The 22,138-nt window shown below is 35.4% G+C and overlaps 4 protein-coding genes across 4 annotated transcripts; all 4 read left to right on the top strand.

Moving 5' to 3' along the window:
• Positions 1-1,011: 1,011 nt before the first annotated feature.
• LOC143619271 (L-2-hydroxyglutarate dehydrogenase, mitochondrial-like) lies at positions 1,012-4,615 on the top strand. The gene is made up of 6 exons (XM_077091238.1): positions 1,012-1,297; positions 1,891-2,172; positions 3,117-3,547; positions 4,027-4,186; positions 4,317-4,538; positions 4,588-4,615. Exons 1-5 carry the CDS (start codon positions 1,037-1,039, stop codon positions 4,428-4,430), a joined length of 1,248 nt encoding a protein of 415 aa, XP_076947353.1. The 5' UTR covers positions 1,012-1,036; the 3' UTR covers positions 4,431-4,538; positions 4,588-4,615.
• A 730-nt stretch (positions 4,616-5,345) lies between these two features.
• LOC143619346 (uncharacterized) lies at positions 5,346-7,941 on the top strand. The gene is made up of 5 exons (XM_077091296.1): positions 5,346-5,602; positions 5,690-5,762; positions 6,392-6,551; positions 6,616-6,666; positions 6,759-7,941. The coding sequence occupies exons 1-5, from the start codon at positions 5,523-5,525 to the stop codon at positions 7,631-7,633; spliced, it is 1,239 nt and encodes a 412-aa protein (XP_076947411.1). The 5' UTR covers positions 5,346-5,522; the 3' UTR covers positions 7,634-7,941.
• Positions 7,942-9,900: 1,959 nt separating this feature from the next.
• On the top strand, positions 9,901-13,037 carry LOC143619345 (plant UBX domain-containing protein 10-like). Its single transcript, XM_077091295.1, has 4 exons — positions 9,901-10,746; positions 11,516-11,686; positions 11,889-12,092; positions 12,620-13,037. The coding sequence occupies exons 1-4, from the start codon at positions 10,009-10,011 to the stop codon at positions 12,848-12,850; spliced, it is 1,344 nt and encodes a 447-aa protein (XP_076947410.1). The 5' UTR covers positions 9,901-10,008; the 3' UTR covers positions 12,851-13,037.
• Positions 13,038-15,727: 2,690 nt separating this feature from the next.
• LOC143619344 (putative serine/threonine-protein kinase WNK10) lies at positions 15,728-21,164 on the top strand. Its single transcript, XM_077091293.1, has 7 exons — positions 15,728-16,275; positions 17,091-17,128; positions 17,285-17,512; positions 17,600-17,820; positions 17,903-18,060; positions 18,428-18,803; positions 20,475-21,164. Exons 1-7 carry the CDS (start codon positions 16,132-16,134, stop codon positions 20,975-20,977), a joined length of 1,668 nt encoding a protein of 555 aa, XP_076947408.1. The 5' UTR covers positions 15,728-16,131; the 3' UTR covers positions 20,978-21,164.
• Positions 21,165-22,138: the final 974 nt, after the last annotated feature.

The raw sequence follows: 22,138 nt of genomic DNA, 5'->3' as shown, positions 1-22,138 counted from the left end.
ACAACCCAATCTAACCTAACCCAACTCAGACTTTAATGAAAAGTTAATTTTTCTCTCCTCAACCTACATATCTCAGCTCAATCTAAATTTCCACTCTCATCATCTAAACCATTTTTTATTAAATAAATATGATTTGTGATTCTTTAAGATATAAAAAAAATACATTTTAAAAATAATAAGTTTACGAACCAATAGTTTTGTATCAAAACCATATTAAAATAATCATACATATTTTGAAATAAGTAAGATTTTAAAAAATTTATATAGAGATGTTAAAAAGAAAGTTAAGATATACTATGTATTTATATTTTATTTTAAAATTAAATATTACAAGTTATGCAAGTAATTAAATTATTGGGGGATTTTAGAAAAGTTTAAGGTTGCAACAAGTTATTTTATAACACGTGGCATGAGAACCACTCAAGTCTGAGTCGCAACCCAGGTTGCTCCACCAATGAGGTTGTCAACTTAGATTGGTGTAAATTTCTTTTTTTTTTTAATTCTTTTAATTACTTTAACTTTTGTCTTATTAGTGACCAATCCAACCTAGATCATCAAAGTTGGTTAGTGGTTGAAGACAGTACTTGAAGGTTAGCGGATTGAATTGAATTGTATGAAGACTAGTTTGAGAAGACAAAGGTTAGAGAGCTTAACCACAGCCCACAAAGCAGAGAAACTAGTTAATAAAGCATGGAAAGTAATGTATTTTTTTTTATTTTAATTTTATTTAAAAGGAGGTAGTTTTGATGGTAGAATTAGTGAGTGTTTTGGATTGCTTTATCTTTTTTGCCTTTTGTTTTTTGGAGAGTCAAAATGTCTCACCAAAAACAACAAAAAGCACCTAGTTGTTTTTGGTGAGACATTTTAGACGTTTTGCTTCTCCAAAAAACCAAAAAATACGGGGACTGAAATAACATCTTTTACTTTTCATTCTCCTTCGGGAAAAGATTGTAAAAGATTCCACGACATGGTAACTAAAATAAAAAAAGAGGGATATGTTGTTGAAATGGGTGTTTCGTTTTCTGCTTAAACAAGAATGAAATTAAACAAGTTCCTTCAAAATTCAATCAAGAATTTGGCACAAAACCTGATCAGCTCAGGAGTGGCGAAGGAGACAGCGGACTGTGTTGTCATCGGTGCAGGTGTTGTGGGAATAGCCGTGGCCAGAGAACTGTCTTTGAATTACGGAAGAAATGTGTTGGTCATCGACTCGGGTCCCACTTTCGGCACCGGAATCAGTTCTCGTAACAGTCAAGTTGTTCATGCGGGTATTTATTATCCTCCCAATTCCCTCAAGGTAACCTTGCTCTCTCTCTCTCTCTCTCTCATCAAGAAACCGAAAATACCGATCCGAAACCCAAAAAAACCCGAACCGAAACAAAAAAAAGGTCGTTTTCAAGAAAGTTACAATTTGGTTCGGGTAAAAACGAGTTCTGAGCAAAATAAGATCAGGTCAAAATGGGTCATCTTAAAAAAGTAACGGTTAGGTTCGGGTCAAAACGTATCATGGGAAAAACGAGTTCAGGTAAAAAACACTTTATGAGCAAGGAAAAACAAGTTCAGGTAAAATCAAGTTATGAGCGAAATAAGTACAAGTCAAAACATGTTGTTTTATAGAAAGTATCAATTAGGTTCGGGTAAAAACAAGTTCTGCTCGGTGCCCCAGTGAGACCCAGGCTCCTAAAACCTTTTATTTATTTAAATTATTATTTTTGACATGTGCAATACACAAATTATAAACAAAACAATCATTAGTGGCAATAACTTTTGGAATATGGAGTTGATTTTATTTTATCAACTAACTATAAATTTTGGACACTTTTTGTCAAGATGATGAACAAAAACAAGAGAAATGTTTGATTTCTGATTCCAATAATATACATATTACAGGCTCGTTTTTGTGTTAGAGGAAGACGGTTACTTTATGATTACTGTAAAGAACACGGGATTCCGCATAAGCAAATTGGGAAGTTGATTGTGGCTACTAGGAATGAAGAGGTTCCAAAGCTGAGTTATTTGTTGAATCGCGGTAATGAAAATGGAGTTGAAGGGCTGAAAATGATGGAAGCTTCTGAAGCAATGGCAATAGAGCCTCAGTTGCAGTGCATTAGAGCTTTATGGTCACCTACTTCTGGGATAATCGATACACATTCGTTAATGCTCTCACAACTGGTATCACTCTCTATGTGGTTAACAAATTATGGTTTTAGATATGATTACAAAACTATTATTACAATGTTGATATTTTGCTTCATTTTTTTTGCATAAAGCGCTTTGGGAGGTCCTACGCATTGAACAAAAAATTTAGGCAACTTTTGACCAGGGCTTTAAATGAGCTGAGCCCGATCCAGGGTGGGTTTAGACTCGGCTCGTTTATCTTAGCGAGCTGAAATGTTGTGCTCGAGCTCGACTCGTCTATCTTAGCGAGCTGAAATGTTGTGCTCGAGCTCGACTCGTCAAAAGCTCAAGCTAGCTCGTGGCTTGTCGAGCTGGATTGTTTATTTTTACAAATTCTGCAAATTTTTATTTATATTAACATAGTCACATACCGAACCGTATGTATAATCAGAATAAACCAAACCAAACTGTGAATGTGGTTTTCCATTCGGTTATCGGTTCCATAAATCTTGCTTATTTGGATAACCAAGCAGAATAAACCGAATATATCGGTGAAATTTGGTTCGGCTAGACACATTTCTAATCTAGATTGGTTGGTTTTCGGATAGGGCCTAAAAAAATCAAAACCGAATCAACCAACATCCGAACAGATATATGCTCTTTAGTTCAAACGAGCCAACAAGCGAGCCACCGGAGCCGACCTTGGCTCGTTTACAGACCCAGCTGGCACTGCGTGTTTGCATTCATTCCAATCAAGAGCGAGCTGCGAGCTTTTTGAACAACCCTATTTTGGACCAGTTTCTTTTTAATTATTGTATTCTGAATTGGCACTTGGTTATTAGAATTTAGAGGTGTAACGTAATTCAAATCAACTAATTCATATTAAATTGGTTCAAATTGACAGCTTTAGCTAAATCTAATTTTCTTAGCCATACTTAAAAATTTTCATGTTCAAAGTTTATATACATTGACAGGAATATTATCCACTGTGTGTTTAGGGTGAAGCCGAAAGCCACGGAACAACATTCTGTTACAATAACACTGTAATAGGCGCTCATCTTGAAGGAAACCAAATTCATCTTCACATTTCTGAAACCGAATCTTTTATTAATCGGGACCAACAACACCCTGATATAATACTTGTCCCTAAGCTTGTAGTGAACTCTGCAGGCTTGAGTTCTGCAGCCGTTGCCAGGTGTTTCAGTGGCATAAATCCCCGTGTAATCCCTTCATATTATTATGCCCGCGGATGCTACTTCTCGTTATCAAATACTAGGGTTCCACCATTCAAACATTTAATATATCCTATACCCGAGGACGGTGGGCTCGGGGTGGGGCAATTTACTTTGGATCTAGATGGTCAAGTCAAATTTGGGCCGGATGTTGAATGGTTGGGTCCTATCGATGATGTCTCGAGCTTACAAAACAAGTAAGTTTATATACTTGGAACTAGGGATGTAAATTAGCCTAGCTCGGCTTGTGAGTAGTTTTTCAAGTTTGATTTGGGCTCTGCTCGTTTATTTTATATTAATTAGTTTCTATACGTTTATAATTATCTTTTTTAAATATAGTTTTTATATATAACACAATACATATTAATCAGTATTTCAGTTGTTTTTATTATAATATTATATATAAAAGTAATTATTAGAACATTTTATATATAATGTATTAAATAAAAATTATATAAATAATAGGCTTGTTCAGGCTTGCGAGCCAGCTCGAGCTCTATAAGTGAAGCCCAAGCCTGTTTGTTTCACAAGCTTAGCTCGAACTCATTTAAGCTTGGCACGATTCAGCTTTTAGTGAGCTGATCTCAAATAGGCGGCTTTGTTCATTTACACCCCCTAGTTGGAACTTTGTTCATAAAGTGTGACACATGTATGATTCTTGCATGGTGAATTCCAGGTTTGACTATACAGTATGTGGTGATCGGGCGAAGAAATTTTATCCAGAAATCAGGAAGTATTACCCTTTACTGAAAGACGATTCTCTGCAGCCCGGTTATTCTGGCATCAGACCAAAGATTTCTGGCCCAGGAGAGGGCTTTGCTGATTTTATTATTCAGGTAATTTTGTTAAATAAATATGTTATCCAATTGCCTAACACACACCACATTCTGGCTTCATAATTGATATGGATTTTGGGTTTTCCTGTTTTTTATTAACTGATTGATGAGTACGGAATTTGTGTTGTAGGGAGAGGAGTGTCATGGGATACCGGGACTTGTAAACCTGTTTGGGATTGAATCTCCTGGTTTGACTTCAAGTATGGCCATTGCAGAGCATGTTGCTACCAAGCTTTCTGTTTAATTTAGTATCTCAATTATCAATAACACCAAATGTATGCTCATTCTCTGTGTTGTTCAAACCCCATTTGATTTTTCTGATATTGCATTTTAATCTATTTGTTGTATGTATGTATGTATGTTTAACAAGTTAGATTGTTGAAGAAATCAGAATGTAAAAGAATTACAAATGACAAATTTGTACACCTGATTTAAACATGTATTCTTTATTAGACTATCCGTTGTGGTCTGTCACCCCATCCGCGAGTGGCCTGGCGCAAGGCACGTTGGCCAAAAACACCACAACGCCCTCGCTTCATCACTCGCCGCAAGCGGGCGCCACGACTCCATGCTCGCTTGGGCTAAAGGAGGAAAATTGATGGGTTGGCTCGTGAATGGATGAATTCAGCGGGCGTGGACGACAACATGATGAATTCAACGATGTCGCGACCGACAAGGGTGGAAGGGTTGGGTCCAGTCAACGCCACATGGCACAATATGATTGAATGAATTCAGAAGCCGACTTCAATGACAACACATAGTCTAATGGGAAATCTTAGATGTTCCCTTAAACTAATCAATATTTACAATTACTACCATCAAATAATTGCCGGAGATCATATTGGTAAGGTTACTCAAATGATCTATAACAATTATTTCTAACAAAGGTAGTTTCCTGCCTCCAATAGAGGAACCAAAAGTTAGTTGAGTGTGATCAGTGAAAATCGAAATCATAAAAAACCAAACTAAAAGGCCGAGTCTATCTAAAATTGTGAAGTTTCACGCATACAACTAGGGGTGTTCACGAGCTGATTAGAACCGAGTGAGGATCTGCTCATGCTTGGCTCGTTTACAAATCGAACCGAACTGATCGTCTTTCAAACGCCATACAAGTTGAAAGGTTCGTTTCACAATAACAAAAACTTAACGGACTTTACTTGTAAATAACCAAAAAGTAATATTCAATTTCAATATAATAAAATAGTTAGTTCTAGCGTTTTCCTCTACAGGGTTTTAGGGGTTTCTTTTCAATCAGTTAACTGTATCTATATCGTGTATCTATCTCCGTCTGTATTGGTTAAACTATTGCTCCTTCATCAGGTACAACTAACAAACAATGGCCGATACAATCATCACTTCAGAATCATCCTCCAATTCATCCCAGCTGAATCCTCCATCTCGTACCATTTGTCGTGTGTATGCTCTTCCAATCTCTCTAATTCAATTTCACAACTACATAATACAATCATTCACTTTATACATAACTTTAATGTTTTATTGCAGATGTCAGAAACAGTTTTCCCAATATACATGCCCTAGATGTAACACTCGTTATTGTTCTCTTCCATGTTACAAGGTAATAACTAATAACCGACCTTATTATATATATTGTTTATTGTTCTGTGTATTGCGAATTGGTGTTCACTCTCAGAATTTATGTTTAACTGATTTACATCTTGAATTGAATCATAGAGTCAACAATTAGCATTTTTTTCAAGCAAAATAATTACTTTTTTTTTGTTCGAATTCATAAGTTAAGCTCAGTTTATGATTTATGCCACTGCTAATTGTCATCAGTGTTGTAAAAATTGGCCGATTAATTAGTGCTCTACCGGTGCGATTTCATGTAATCGGTTTTGAAAATTGGTAGGCCGTCATGTTCAGGTTTTATGCAACAAAAGATGACCTAACAGCTTAAAAATGCTGAGCTTAGTAAGAAAAAAAGCAACAAAAATGATCAAACGGGGGTTTGATGTGCGTGTGTAAGTTTGAAAAATTACATATAAAAATTCGAATACGACTAATCCCTATCAATCGCTAGTCTGTACCTGACCACCTGACTACCGCCTAGCGATATTTACAACACTGATTGAGATGATTTTGTTTATGTTGTTTAGTTGTATTGTTGAATCCTGCTATAAATGGTAGTCTAAATTTTGTACATTAAATTCATGTTCATTAACTTTTGTTTAATAATCTTTGTAGTCACACAGTCTCAGATGCACAGAATCGTTTATGAGAGACAATGTAATGGAGGAGATGCAACAGTTAGAACCTGGTGGTGACACTAAACAGAAGATGTTGGATATTCTTAAACGGTTTCATTCAGAGGAAGAAGCTGAAAGCATGGATGATGATGATGATGGTAGGTTATTAATTTTGTATCATAAATATTTTTTAAAAGATGACTTAATAATATGCGTTTTTAGGCTCAGCAGAGTCAGCTTTATCAGAGGAAACCATTCAAAAAATCATGTCAGGTACGTTTGGAAATAATTCAGTTATTCTCATTATCACTATAAAACACATGTGTTCTCAATTTAAGTCAACTTCCTGGAATCTTGGTCAACAGGACTTGAAATCAGCTTTGATGATTTAACCACCAAAGAAAAGAAACGTTTTCAAAGAGCCGTGGCTTCTGGTGAGCTAAGCAAGCTGATTGAGCCATGGGAACCGTGGTGGTTAAAGCCCTCAGCTAAAACCCTATCTCTGAGCCGTGAAGGAACCCAACGTGTTCAACCCATAACAAAAACCGAACCAGATCCTTCAGACCACACCTACGAAGTCCCACCTGGTCCGGAGACCGCATTACCCCCAGTCAATAGACTCACCTCAACCGAACCGTCCCCACTTTTAGCTGTCCATCTTGTGGACATTTTATACAGCTACTGTTTCACACTTAGGTTATACAATGGCGATTGGAAATCAGACCCGGTTGACTCAGCAATGGTTGTTTTGACCCTCTCCTCAGTTTTGGGTCAAAGCGATCAACCTGAAACCGTTACCGAAGCCTTATCGTACTGTCTAGAACAAGCGTGTACTCCTGCTTACCGGCACGTGGGCGGGCCACAATTCGGGTTGGTGGTGGTTGATGACGTGGCGAGCATGTTGGGCCTTGGCGGTGATACGTTGGTTTGTGGGCTTTGTGATTTGCATAGGATGTTGAAAGCGGGTTTGGAAGGGTTAAAGATGGAGAAGGCTCGGGATGTGAAACGGTCGGAAATGAAGGCGAAGCTTAAATCGGGTGAGAGAAAGGTTTATTTTTTGATGTGTTGGGTGCATGAGCAGCCACACGAGGCATGGTCGTCATTGGCGGGTTTGGTGATGGCTGAGAAAAATGCAACCATGGCTTATGTAGGCAACAGTAATAATAATACAAAGGGTGGATGGAAAGACCAGAAGAAAGAAGATAGGAAGGGGAAGGTTATGATTGAAGAGGTCTTGTAAGCAATGGGTGTTTACGGTCCCGTTTTGACTTGTTTTGACTAAAATTTTGGGCCGGACTGCTAACTATAGTTTTGAGGAAAGACAAACCGAACTGGCGCGTATCTATGAAACCAAAGAACTGAAACAGGAGAAGTGCTGGCTAGTGGTTATGGTTAATGATATTGCTTTTTAAGTTGGGTTTCAGCTATATTATATACTTCATTTTGTTATTATCTTTATGATTTTTTTTAATGTTCATTGTTATGTATTTATATTATATTATTTAACAGTTGAGGTAATGATGAAAACATAACACATCAATAAGACAAGAACTGTACAATTGAGTTGCTTACATACTAACATGTATTAATAGGTAATATGATATTATAAACTTTTGTCAATGGGTATACCCACGTGGTCGGGCTTTGTTGTCGTTTGAAATATGAGAAAAAAAAGAACATTCCATACATCCAAAGTAATACCTTATGATATTATGACATTTTGTTAATGGGTATACCCAGGTGGTCGGGCTTTGTTGTCGTTTGAAAAAGAAAAGCATATCAAGATCATTCCATACACCCAAAGCCATGTAAATAACATGTATAGATCTTCATGCATGTGTGGTTTTATTCGGATAATCTTATGTCTTGGGTTTTGGTTTTATTAAATCATTTTACATGTCTTGTTTGAAATTAGTTCACACTACATAACTATAGTTAGTGTGATATACATGTTGGAAAATCATGCCCAAACAAAATAATTACATAAAACCTTATTTATAAAGACCTAATCCCAAACTTACTAGGATAATACTAATAATTATCCTAAACCTCAAAAATTAAACTAAAACAAACTTTATCTTTCACATCTTGAAGTCATTCCAAACCCAATTATAATCAAACCCTTGAATACACAACAATTCTCGACACTAGCATCACTTAAAAATGCACCAAATTATCATAATATTCTATATCTCTTATCTTTAAACACAATAAACAATTTCGGCTAACACCCACAAAAACATGCATTTAAGACTGTCAACAAACTCATTCATCACCTCTATAAATACGTTAAAATCCCACAACCAACCTAATACCAGTCACAATCACAAGTTGTTTGATACGAAACCCAAAACGAGGCTCGTAATGTTGTATGCAACTCTAAAAGCTTTCTTTAAATCCATACTAGTTTTTATCCCCCGTATTACGGGGGTTGTTTTATATTATTTGTTTCTGATATTTATTTATTTTTTGAACTTTTATTTTTTTATTTTATGAAAGTTAATAATATATTTATGGTTTGATGATAAATTGTTTCACAAATAAATGAGATGTTATAACACGGTTTAAAAGCTATATGGGTTTGAGGAGACCCAAGACCAGTTTATATTTTTTACAATAAAATTGTTTTTTTTAATTATAAATAATATATATATATATTTTTTTAAATAAATCATATATTAATTTTTAGCATATCCCTACTTTATAGGATTTTTATATCAAATATTTGGTAAGATTAGTTTTTAATTTAATGAAATGTTATAACTTGTTTAAAAAATATTTGGGTTTGATAAGACCTATACCCGTGAATTCAGATAAAATGCATGAGAAGCCTCAATCTGGTGACTCTAAAAAAGGGGGAAGCGACCACTTCACGACACGTAGGATTTTCATGTTTTCGTTTTTATATATTATAGATTGATAGATAATCTACTATTTTATTTTAAGTTAATAATAACGTGATTTAATTCTAATCAAATTTATTTATTTGGATAACTAACTCTAGATTAAACAATAACAAAAATATTTAAAAAAATAAATAACTCATCACTCCGTTTCAATTCACAGATTATATTTCATAGAAACATCCAAACGATTTACAATAAAGTGGCAGGTAAGCGGGCAACAAGCTGCGCCGCAACCCCCTTTTGGATAGCAAACCCAATTCGACTAAAAACAAAGTTTTGATTCTTATGGGCTGATACGTTACTATATACAACTTTCTGAACCCTATTCAAAAGGTCCACAACATCCGGAGCTAAGAAACCAAAAGTGTCAAAGGAGAAGGGGATAAACACGTGTTGATTCTCCAAACAAGCTCTCTCGTGTTTAGCAACCTTGCCCGATGCCGCCTTCAATGCTGCCTGGCCTGCTACAAATCCAGTGTCCCTAATCCCAACAAGAGGGGACACTCCTGTGAGATCGACACAAGCATGTTTCCCCCTACTCATCAAAAAACAAGTATATCGGGCCTGTCGTTGAGAAGGCTTCCTTTTTAGCTGAAAAAATTATCGCCCAAGACACTCTTCATTCACTTCTCTTTCAAACCCAAACCCTAATCCAATAAATCAATCATCAATCAACAGAACCCACTCAATTCTTGTACAGATTAACCAAATGAGCAACACAGGAGACAAACTAGCTCAATTCCAATCCATCACGGGCCTCCAAGACACCGATTTATGCACCGAGATCCTCTCCGCTCACAATTGGGACCTTCAACAAGCCATTTCCACCATTACGTCACCATCAGACTTCCAACACGTCACTCCTCCAACCACCACTGATGAACCAGCTCCACCAGGTTTAGCATGGAAGCTCATCACGCTTCCAATCTCCATCGTTTCCGGTAGCCTAGGGTTAGTCTCCGGTGCCGTTGGACTCGGCTTATGGGCCGTTGGCGGCGTTCTATCGTACTCGCTTAACATGATCGGATTAACTAACTCCGGCGACGGTGGAGGAGGTGGATCGGCGTCGAGGTCTTTAGTTTCGGTGTCGGCGTCGGTGACCGAGGCGAGGGATTTTGTGAGTGAGTTTGAGAGGGAGTATGGGGATAGAAGGCCGAATTTTGTTACCGAGGGGTTTATGGACGCGTTGGAGCGGTCGCGGAGGGAGTTTAAGTTGTTGTTTGTGTATTTGCACTCGCCCGAGCATCCGGATACGTCGGTGTTTTGTGAGGGGACTCTGTGTAATGAGGTTTTGTTAGAGTTTGTGAATGAGAATTTTGTGGCGTGGGGGGCGAGTATTAGGGCGAGTGAAGGGTTTAAGATGAGTAATAGCTTGAAGGCTTCGAGGTTTCCGTTTTGTGCGGTTGTTATGGCTGCTAGTAATCAGAGAATTGCTTTGCTTGAGCAGGTAGTTTAACTTATGTTTTGATTAAACAATAATTAAACAATAAACTTGTAGTTGTATTACAGATTAAGATTTTTAAGACTTAGATGTAGTGAGAAACTTTTTGTTGAAAAATGTAATCGTATAAACCACATACTTAGTTGAAATTTTTACTTATTTGGTTGTGTATTATTGTAACTAATGTCATGCATGTCTTATACTTGCTTAATATGGGAGATGCACTTATTGGAGTCATGCATGTTAAGTCACTCAAAGCTGTAGCGAAAATCATGTACGTTCATATCTATGAAACCAAATGCCAAGTAACTCAAAAGATGTACCAGAAGCTATGAATGTTTGACTGCGTTGTAATTCAGAACTTAAATAATTACGTCCCTCATGTTATGCGAGTTTGTTTATGATAATAGTTCCTATAGTAAGAAAGTAAGAAACCAAATAAGAAAAGTTTGCAACAAAGTTTGTCATTGCATAATTACATATTTTCTTAACAAGTTTCTCATCACAATCACTGGTATGTGTTAATCTGATATACAACACTTTAGGTTTAGTAACTTTTCTTGGTTAGCTGTAGCCTTGTAGGTTATTCAGTTTCCTTTTTCATGGTTATTTTCTTTTCTTTTATGATCTTGTATGAACAGGGGTGTTACCTCTCAGTGAAACAAACATGAGTTGTATATTTATCTTGAATCTGATTACAGTCTTTAAACTATGTGACTATTTTATGAAATTTACAAGGGTAACAAGGTATATCATCATTTTGTATATGCTGTAGGTTGAGGGTCCTAAATCACCAGAAGAAATGCTTACAATGTTACAGAGGGTTGTTGAAGAAAGTGCATCTGTCCTTGTGCCAGCTAGACTTGATGCTGAGGAGCGTAGAAACAATATGCGATTGAGAGAGGAACAAGATGCTGCATATCAAGCTGCACTTGAAGCAGATCAAGTATGTTTTGTTAACCACTTACCCATCAATCATTAGATGATCAGGACTTGATTTATTACATTTAAAGGCAAATACATATGCATAGAATTAAACGAGCTTTTAGCAAGACGATCTCAAGGAGTGTGACTTGTTTACACCTCTAATCTTGCCTAATTCAATATTTTATTGGCTGTGATTTATTAATTTCTTGATGCAAAATCAGGCTAGAGAACGTGAGAGGAGGGAAGAGCAAGAAAAACTAGAAAGGGAAGCTGCTGAAGCTGAGAGAAAACAAAAGGAAGAAGAAGAGGCTCGTGAAAGAACCGCACGTGAGGCTGCAGAAAGAGAAGCTGCATTAATCAAACTAAGAGAGGATAAATCTTTGTCTTTGGGCCCTGAACCTGAAAAGGGGCCTGATGTTACTCAGGTATGGTGTTCTATACTCTTGTATTATTCTCATTACTCATGCTAATATAAGTGCCATGTTAGATTTTAAGAAGTGTATATAAAATTTGTAAATGGCCTGAGTCTTTGCTGAGAAATATCTGACTGATAAAAAGTAGCTTCAGAGATAATTTTTATGCAACTTGTGAACGAAAGGTCTTATTATTGGACATCCACAGTGCATATTTAGTTCTTAAAACCCCCCAAGTGATTAATTTTGTAAAATTATATTATTTTTGAAAAGCTGTACTTTTTTAGTCGTACATGACACACTGATATTTAGGTGGCCTTAGTGTAATGTATTGAATAGTTGTCGTAGTCTATCTATAGATTATCCCTTACAAATAATTTTTGTGTTAAAATAATAACAAAAACAACATTATTACATTTTAAAACTAAAGTTTCGAATAAGAATAAATTTTACCTTTTAGTTGTCTTATGGTTTGACCTATTTAGGGAAAGTTAATCAGCCAATTAAGATAAAGTTATAATTATTATTGGGTGAGGCAGGTATTGGTGAGATTGCCAAACGGAGAGCGAAAGGGAAGGAGATTCCATTCTACTGCAACAATACAATCTCTATATGACTTTGTTGATTCTTCCGGGACCTTGGAAATGGGAAGCTACACTCTTGTCACCAATTTCCCACGTGTTTTATATGGTCAAGACAAACTATCTTTAACACTCAAAGAAGTTGGATTACATCCTCAAGCCAGTCTTTTTGTTGAGATGAACTCATGAGACTTGTTGCAGGAGTGACGAGTCTAGTTCGTACTCAGGGCCCTTTGTGATATAGATTTCTTTTTTTCTTTCACTGGACTAATTCTGTGCTTAGGACATTGTTGATTGTGTATCATGCAGATTAAGATTTTACCGAATGTATTAACCTAGTAATAAATAAACCTGTCCGACATACATAATGACATGCTCAGTTTTGTACCGACCTTTGGTGGATGCCATATTTTTGTTTTGGCGGTGGTTATCCCGGGCGGAGGGGGTAATGGAAATAACTGCCTAAAACACACAACTGGTCTGGTTGTGTATTTGAACTGTCTTTCATTGAACCACTCCGGTTGTGTATTTGAATCCATTCAGACTGAAAACATGATGAATAGAATAGAATAGAATATGCCAATTTGATTTAAAATAATAAAATAAATTTGATATCGTCTTTTATCAAGAGTAAACAGGTTAAAAAATAACATATATATATATTCACATGTACCAACTTTATACCAATAAACTATTTTAAAGTTTGTTAGAAGAGTAAAAGCAACTGTCCTGTATAAATGTAAAGGTAGTCCAACACAAGTAATCGATACTACGCCTACGCCCTTTGAGAAGTTACTTTGTGAAATAGGATTGCTCCCTTGTACAATTTCTTCATTTTAGATGGCTAGAGCTAAGCCTGTCCTAAGTATGAGTCGGGTAGGACCTTTCAGTCAAGTGCCTTGCCTTCCTTGCCTATTCATTTAGTCCAACAATTGAAATACCTATTCGCATTCCTTCCCAGTCCATTTCGAAAGTTACTTTGTTCAGTCGATAGATGCAATGCTGCGATGGAGAAATCTCATATGCTCTCCAACTTGAAAGACCTTCTCTTCCCCCTCTTGGAAACAGGCTAGCGATGAGGAGAAAAGATGATGACAAACGAACTGAAAACTGCGAATGCTTCTAATTCATTGAATCTTATTTTAGAATCCAATTATATATATATATATATATATATATATATATATATATATATAAAGCAGAGTGATGTCTTTATGACAATTCGTCAAGTCCGATCGAGAAACCTGCGCCCAAAGTGCTTACGTAGCCGGTCACCGTTTGGCTAAGATCCTTGATGACTGATTCATAAACCACTCTAGCTTGATTTCAGTCTTGTGTTAAGTGTTCGCATAGCGACTCGGGTCCTAACAACTTGATGTCAGACTGTTCAACATGAGGGACATCTAACTCCTCTAACACAGAGAACATAAAGACTAGGATTAGATGCTTAACACACGCAAGTCGGACTCTCTTTTCCCTTTTTTCAAAAAGAAGCCCCACCCAACAAGGGGCCCCTCTCTGATAAGGAAGAAAACGAAAGAATATCAATTTTATGACAAATCCGGTCCGATGGCTGTTCTCCACTAACCACAAGCCATATTGTGGATGTGCATTCAACAGATAACTGGATATGTATATTTACAAAATCCACCTTCAAGTTTAATCTAGTTGCATAACTGCTAAAACTTACAAGAACAAACCAAACTTTCATTTGCTTGTGTTATTTAGGTTTTATGGGGTTTCTTCTTTATTTAACTCAAGGAAACACAACTTTAAATAACATTTATTTCATAAAATCACATGTCAAAAGGGTTTTTTTATAGGCTTTAACATACCCATGAATTTACATACATTTTTTTTATTAGTTTCACTAGTAAATGTATTCGAATTTTATAAAATATTTGTATAGCTTCTTCAAATTTGTTCTCTGAGGTTTATAGTATATATCACAAAAATATGAGCAATTTGGTGTAAAGACTTGAGCTAAGCTACTTCAAATTTCTTTATAGGTTTTAATGGATCCGATTGTTTTTAGTTTTTGCATCTAGAAATGAAAGGAGTAGAATGAGGCTACTTCTTCAATGGCCGAACAAGAAAGCAAGCTTTTGTAATTTTCAAGAATTATGTAGTCTATAAGTTCTAAACTAGCCAAACTACTAAACATTGAGTCGTTAAAAAATGAGAATCAAGTCAAGTACAAAGACTTGAGCTAAGCCTAGGACTAAATTGGAACTCGATTAAAGAGACTCGAAAGGTTAAATGACTACTATTATATGAATATGATAACACTTCTATAATTTATTTTAAGTTGTATAAAAGAGAGAAATAAGATAGTACCAATATACCATAGTTTGTTTCTTAAAATTAATAAATAATTATATTTTTATCATATAACGTGGTCGTTGTCTCTGTCTTCCTTTTTCTGACATTTTTCTACCCAAGTGATTGAGTAGCATCGGAAACAAAATCATGTTCTTAAATATTTTGTTTTGATTAAAGTAAAAACTAAAAACCACTAAGTCAACTATAGTATGAAATGGAGACCATAACCAACGTCCTCTTGCTTGCATTTATGTTCAATGATCAAGTCATTCAATATGCTTTTGAGGCATCTATACAAAGAAATATCGATTAAGCAATTTAATGTGAACCTTCTATATCAATTTATTACACGCATATATGATCAACTTACCAACCCATCTAATGTGACATTTTCTCTCTATATATTCAAAGAATAAAAGCAAGGTTGTTGTAAAAAAATGATTTTTTTATGGTAAATGAAGATTTAACTTTAACTTTAACTAAGGCTAAGTATAATGGAATAACATCCCTAGACTAGTCATCAAACTAAAGAGCATGCAACCTTTTTGAAAATTGTGAAAAATAAAAAGTTGTTAGGGTTAAATATGAAATATGTCGAATAGTATAAGGACCTCACTAATCCAGTCATCCCCAACAAATAGGAAAGAAAGTTTGAAGTTTAAACTTTAGATTAAAAAACATTATCTCGCGTTGAAATCGCTAGAAATTGAAAATTTGGGGATTAGGGTTTTATAATAATCATTCACGCCTGCATTTCAATCACCAATCAATCAAATTCGTTTCAATTCTCTTCAATTCGTGCGTTCAAATCCCTCAATCACTGCTTCAATTCGTGCAATTGCATACATAAATGATTAGGGATCTGAAGGTTTTCCGGTATGGCTAGATTGTTATTATCCCAACAACAAGACGATTCACGGCTGGTTTCCAGAATCCAGATTCGACCCACGAATCGTACACACGCATTATTATTATTATTGCCTATGAGTTTTGGCGGCAATTATTTCATGATCCGATCGTCAATTGATTCGTTCTCCGTTGCATGCGAAGCGTTCTCTGAACACACCCACCAGCTCTAATTAGGGTTGTGTTCCTCTTTCTTCGTTGTTTCTGGATCTTTTACGGTTTAATTGTTGTTGGTGTTATTAATGGGTTCTGAATTAGGGTTTTTGGGTGCTGGTAATAATAATGGTTTGGTTAAGAAGTTGAATTTGGGGTTGGATTTGAAAGTGAGACCGGAGGTTGAGGATCCTGATGTTGTTGAAAGGTGCCCGAATAATCGATACGTGAGGGTATGATTAATGTTTCATTTTATTTTTTGTTACTGTTTCTATGTGTTTGGTGTGAGTTATTAAAGTTTAAAAGTAAGAAAAATGAGTAATAAGTTGTTTGTTATGTTTATGTTAACATGTGTTTGTGGTTATGTTTCAAGGTGTTTATAAGCTTTGTTGAAGTAGTATAAAATTGGGTTTAAAACGTATGATATGAACCAGAATTTGACCATGAGTTATGGTTGTAAAAATCACGGCTAATCACTAATTGGTAGGGGTGTTCAAAAAAATACGAATTCGAAAATCCGAATCCGAATTGTACGGAAATTTGGATATTTGAATTTAGGACTTGGATAGTGAATTAGTGATTTTGAAAACTTTCGGATATCCGAATTATCAGAAACATTTTTTTAGTTATTAAATAATAAGTATTATTTATAAATTTCAGATACTTTTCGGATATCCGAAATATTTTTAATAAATAGTTCTTTAAAATGTTTTTTGTAATTATTCTTTTTCTTTAAAATTTTCATCTAATCGGACAACTAATGGCTAGGCGGTCAGGCCCAGCCATTTTGGCCAAATGAGTCAAACGCTTTAAATCCGGATTCTGAATGGGTCTAGGAGGGGTTAAAATCAGTCTACTACAAAATGTTACACATAAAGATGTGTATAATATAAAACTAGAAATTAATATAAAAATTCCAATCCGATTATCCTAGTCGGTACCCCACCGCCCGACTAGCGAGTTCTACAACACTGCCATGAATTGTTACGTTTTTTTATTGTTTTGTTTATTTACCAGTTTCTTAGTGTTTCTTGTGTCCTTTATTCAGTATAATGAAATGCTGGGGAGAGGAGCATTCAAGACTGTGTATGACTTCTAGACTTATACTCTATTTTCCTTATGTATAAGTTTGTACATCGTACTTGTAGATATAACTTTATTTTTGCTAATGTAAGTCTGTTTTCTTTTGTGTATTTAAATAACTATACTTACTTTTTTGTTTTATTTGTTTGGTATTGACAGATATAAGGGTTTTGATGAAGTTGAAGGAATTGAAGTTGCTTGGAACCAAGTGATGCTAGACGATGCTATGCAATCTCCCGAACATTTGGAGAGAGTTTACTCAGAGGTTCACTTGTTAAAGACACTTAAACACGAAAACATAATCAAGTCATATGTTTCATGGGTGGATGATGAAAAGAAAACTATTAACATGATTACCGAATTGTTCACTTCTGGGAATTTGAGGCAGTAAGTTTAAGTTCTGTTTCTCTTGTTATACACTTTATTTAAATTCTATTCGAATAAGGTTAGAAATTATGTTTTATATGCTTTTAGATACCGAAAGAAGCATAAGAGTGTTGATTTGAAGGCGATCAAGAATTGGGCTAGACAGATCCTTAAAGGGTTGGCTTATCTTCACAGTCATGAACCCCCTATTATTCATAGAGATTTAAAATGTGACAATATATTTGTCAATGGAAATCATGGTGAAGTGAAGATTGGAGATCTAGGACTTGCAACTCTGATGCTACGTCCCACTGCCAAAAGCTTGATTGGTAACTGAAGATTGACACTTGTTTTGATTTTTTGTAAAGTTGATAAATGTTATTTATTTGTAATTGATTAATTGGTTTTCAGGAACACCCGAGTTCATGGCTCCAGAACTATATGAAGAGGAATATAATGAACTAGTCGACATTTATTCGTTTGGAATGTGCATACTGGAGCTGATTGCTTGTGAATATCCGTACAGTGAATGCAGAAATCAAGCACAGATATACAAAAAAGTTACTTCTGTAAGTTTCCTACCTTGTGTTTTCATTATGTGAATTGAAGTTGCAATAATCAGTTCTAATGTTTGGATAAACAGATTTTGCTTCTAGTTATCTGATTTTTAATGGCCAAATTATCTGTTTCATGCCAATTACAAACTGTAACAAACCTGTTTACTACTTCTATACTTTTGCCAAAAAAGTCCTTTTTGGTCATTATTAGTATTATAAATTCAGAATCTGTCAAACATGTAGCATCCGTTTGTCTGGTTGTTAAAGCTATAAACAGTTATATGCTTGTTACAACTATAAACTGTTATAGCTGGTTCAAACATACATAATGTGTTATTCCAGAATGTGGATGTGTAATCTTGGTTTTTGATTGTTGCAGGGTATAAAGCCTGCTGGTCTTTTGAAAGTCAAAGATCCACAAGTGAAAGAGTTCATAGAGAAGTGTTTGGTCCCACTGCCTCAAAGATTGTCCGCAAAAGAGCTTCTGAAAGACCCATTTCTTGACCTTGAGAGTGTAAAAGAGCATGTGCACGAGTCGGTCAACTTTGACTTGGTCAACCTGCCAACACCCAACGATTCTGCCATGGACATTGACCGTAATGATAATAAGATTTCATCTGGTAGCTCAGGCATGAAGAGCAACACAAGCATACTTGAGCTTCAGTGTCTCACTGAGAGAAATGATATCCGATTGAAAGGCGAAAAGAACGAAGATAACTCCGTCATGTTAACTTTGAGAATTGCTGATTTTAGTGGTAAGATTTGTTTATCTTAAGTGTGGTAAAATGGGTTTCGGTCGTTTTTTTTGTTCTGACCAACATGGGTCGGTTTGCTTGCCGCTTTTAATCATTCTTTGTAAAATCTAAAAGTGCTTAAGAAACCGAAATCAGAACTCAAAAGCAGAACTCAAAAGCAGATTAACTATAAGAAACCGAAATCAGAACTCAAAAGCAGATTACAAATTTTATCCTTTAAACATATTCAATTTTGGATGAAGTCCTTTAAAATGTTTCCTTTCACTCTTTATCCTTTAAGTGATAACTTACCTCGTTGTTTGTCCTTTAACTTAACGTCCATCCAAAATGTCAGGTAACTCATAACATGTGGCCATACATGTGAGGATAAAATGGTAATTTTCACTTATTATGTTAAGTAATAATTTTAACATACCCAACTCTAAAATTGCCAAAATAGATAACTAATAACTAAAATTGCCAAATCAACAAAGAAAATTTGTCATCATCTTCATCACATCAATTCATGATTTTCGTCATCAACTTTAACATATTAACACATCAAAATCCACTATTGCACCACTCTCAATATCAAAAAATTTTTCTCGTTCGATGACAGAGTCCACTTCACCTAACGGATCTGAACATAACTGAAACTTCCGGCGTCTTCATCTTCTCAGATTCCCCAGCATCTCTTATAGATCTGAAACACCCTCCTCCCTTACCTACCCTTTCCACTATACCACAATAATCATCAAATCAACCCATAAATCATACATCTGCACTCTAATTTAGGGTTTCCTTCATTACCCCTCTGTTAGCCCTAACTAGTAGTAACATATATCAATAAAACCCTGATTTTGGATCAAACTGTCGAGTTTTTCCAGATCTTCGAATCCAACTGTCAAAACCCAGAGATTCAGTTAAAGGGGTAGGAGATGGTGGTGCTTCCGGCGAGGCGGTGGCGTTGGAGTGCCAACGAGGTGGTTGTGGCTTCAGGCCGCCCTAAAACTATCGGTGGTGGTGGTGTTGGTTGTGGTCGTATCCAGATTCGGCCGTTTTTTAAAAGATCTCGATATGGAGGTGGGTGGTGGTGGTAATGGAGATGGGGAGTGAAGAGGTTTAGATGAAGATGATGGTGTGTGCCTGTGTGGTTCCCAGTTTATTTATTTTTATATATAATTAATTAAATTAGTCTCTTTTAATTTATAGGACTAAATTACTGTTTTACCCTCACATGTATGTATGGCACATGTTATGATTTAACTGATATATTGGATGGATGTTATGATTTAACTGATATATTGGATGGATGTTAAGTTAAAGGACAAAAAACAAGGTAAGTTGCAACTTAAAGGATAAAGAGTGAAAAGAAACATTTTAAAGGACTTGATCCAAAAATTGAATATGTTTAAAGGACAAAATTTGTAATTCTGTCTAAGATAAATTAGCAAACACTTTGGTTTTTTATGTTTTGAAAAAAAAAACAATATTTCATACAGTTTTGCTACAGCCAAAAATCAGACTGAACAATACAACAAAAAAAGACAAAGTCTAAAGTAAATTATAAGAAAATTAACAAATGATTTTGTTTTATGTTAAAAAAAAATGATTTTTAACTAACCCTAATAACCAATCTTTGATGCTGTTTTTTGTTATATATATTCTAAGTTCTTTATTTTATGTTAACAGGTAGTGTGAGGAACATCCATTTCCCATTTTATCTGGATTCCGACACTGCACATACAATTGCTCAAGAAATGGTTGAACAACTCGACCTACTGCACGAAGACGTTGCTGTCATAGCAGAACTGATTGATGACATGATCTTGAAGTTCGTGCCAACATGGAAACCCTCTTTCAAGAAGTCTGGTTCTAGTGGCGGTTCTGTAATTGTTCAAAATGATCAAACTGCAAGTCGGCCCACAAAGACTGAAAATAATAATAATGTTGGGTCGGATTATTCTTCATCTACGTATTCTGGTGATTGGATGAAAAGCTCAGGAACAATAACCAGTGATTCTTCAGTACTGTGTGAAGAAGAGAAAGACGTGTGCGAAGACTTGAAGCAAGAACTTGATGCGATTGAAGCGCGGTATCATCATTGGTATAGTGAGTTGCAGAAGTCTCGTGAAGCTGCGATTGAAGAAGCAAAGAGGAGATGGGTGTCCAAGAAGAAAGAGTCGGGTTTTTGAGTTTGGCACACAATAAATGATTTGGTTTGTTTTTTGATTCGTGTGTTGGTTTTGAATTTTTTTACAGTTGGCTTTAGATGGTTTTGTTTTAGAATTTGTGAATGCTTATCAATTTGTTGATGATTGATTTGATTGTAAGGTACATTGTTTGAATTTTTTTTCCCGGGTCAATGATAATAATAGGTACAGACTATACAAGTGTTGGTTTTATATCTGTTATTAGTTTTGGGTCGTGCTAAATATTAAACAGGTCGAATATATATTATAGCTAAGAGAAGAGTTATACAAGATGCAGAGGGTCGAATATTACTCTTGTCGGTTAAACAATGTGAAATGATTTGAATACAGATATGTGAAGCGGGTGAACAAAGATTCAATGCAAAAGAAAACGAGTCAAATGAAAGATATTAGATAAAAGAACGGTTGGAGGTAAAACGGGTCGCATAAAAAGAAGAGTTAAACAAGCGAAACAGGTTTAATGACGATTTTAAGCTAAACAAGGTGAAACGAGCCAAATAAAGTTTTTAGCTAACTCAAGGGTTAGTATAGGGAAAACAAGTCGAATACAGATTTTGGCAAGAGTTAAACAAGGTAAGACGGGTTGAACAAGATTTTCAGCAAAAGAATGAGTTAAACAACATAAAACAATTTTAGCTAAAAGAAGAGTTACACGAGGTGAAATGGATCAAACTAAGATTTTAAACCAAAAGAATTGGTTAAACAAGATGACACGGTCCAAGTACAGAGTATTGCTGAATAAGGGGGTGTTTGGCTAAGCCTTTTGTTTTTGCTTTTTTTGCTTTTGGAGGGGTAAAATGTCCAAAATGCCCCTCCAAAAACTTTTTTGTTTTTTGGAGGGGCATTTTGGACATTTTACCACTCCAAAAGCAAAAAAAGCAAAAACAAAAAGCTTAGCCAAACACCCCCTAAGAGTTTAACAAGAAGCCAGTCAAATATTTTATTTTAGCTAGTTACAGCACATGAAACTGAAAAATAGGTTATAAGATTTTATTAGAAGAGTTTAACAAGGTGAAAGTCATCTATGCCTAGCTTATATTTTTGTGCTTATGCTTATATCCTTTTAAAGCTTATAGCTTATTTTATATCTTTTGATAAGCTCTTTTTAAGTGTTTGAATTAGCTTATATTCTACAATTTGATA

The sequence above is a fragment of the Bidens hawaiensis genome, unplaced genomic scaffold (assembly GCF_021521415.1).
Source record: "Bidens hawaiensis isolate Kalapana, Puna unplaced genomic scaffold, B.hawaiensis_p1.1 tig00002423_1, whole genome shotgun sequence".
NCBI classification, from domain to species: domain Eukaryota; kingdom Viridiplantae; phylum Streptophyta; class Magnoliopsida; order Asterales; family Asteraceae; genus Bidens; species Bidens hawaiensis.
This window is presented reverse-complemented; position numbering and strand designations above follow the sequence as displayed.

Coding starts and splice junctions, on each gene's coding strand:
- LOC143619271 (XM_077091238.1), top strand. CDS start 1,037: ATGAAATTAAACAAGTTCCTTCAAAATTCAATCAAGAATTTGGCACAA. Junction 1,298..1,890: donor ATCCTCCCAATTCCCTCAAG/GTAACCTTGCTC, acceptor TACATATTACAG/GCTCGTTTTTGTGTTAGAGG. Junction 3,548..4,026: donor GTCTCGAGCTTACAAAACAA/GTAAGTTTATAT, acceptor GGTGAATTCCAG/GTTTGACTATACAGTATGTG.
- LOC143619346 (XM_077091296.1), top strand. CDS start 5,523: ATGGCCGATACAATCATCACTTCAGAATCATCCTCCAATTCATCCCAG. Junction 5,603..5,689: donor TCTCGTACCATTTGTCGTGT/GTATGCTCTTCC, acceptor GTTTTATTGCAG/ATGTCAGAAACAGTTTTCCC. Junction 6,552..6,615: donor CATGGATGATGATGATGATG/GTAGGTTATTAA, acceptor ATGCGTTTTTAG/GCTCAGCAGAGTCAGCTTTA.
- LOC143619345 (XM_077091295.1), top strand. CDS start 10,009: ATGAGCAACACAGGAGACAAACTAGCTCAATTCCAATCCATCACGGGC. Junction 10,747..11,515: donor GAATTGCTTTGCTTGAGCAG/GTAGTTTAACTT, acceptor TATATGCTGTAG/GTTGAGGGTCCTAAATCACC. Junction 11,687..11,888: donor CTGCACTTGAAGCAGATCAA/GTATGTTTTGTT, acceptor ATGCAAAATCAG/GCTAGAGAACGTGAGAGGAG.
- LOC143619344 (XM_077091293.1), top strand. CDS start 16,132: ATGGGTTCTGAATTAGGGTTTTTGGGTGCTGGTAATAATAATGGTTTG. Junction 17,129..17,284: donor AGAGGAGCATTCAAGACTGT/GTATGACTTCTA, acceptor TGGTATTGACAG/ATATAAGGGTTTTGATGAAG. Junction 17,821..17,902: donor CACTGCCAAAAGCTTGATTG/GTAACTGAAGAT, acceptor ATTGGTTTTCAG/GAACACCCGAGTTCATGGCT.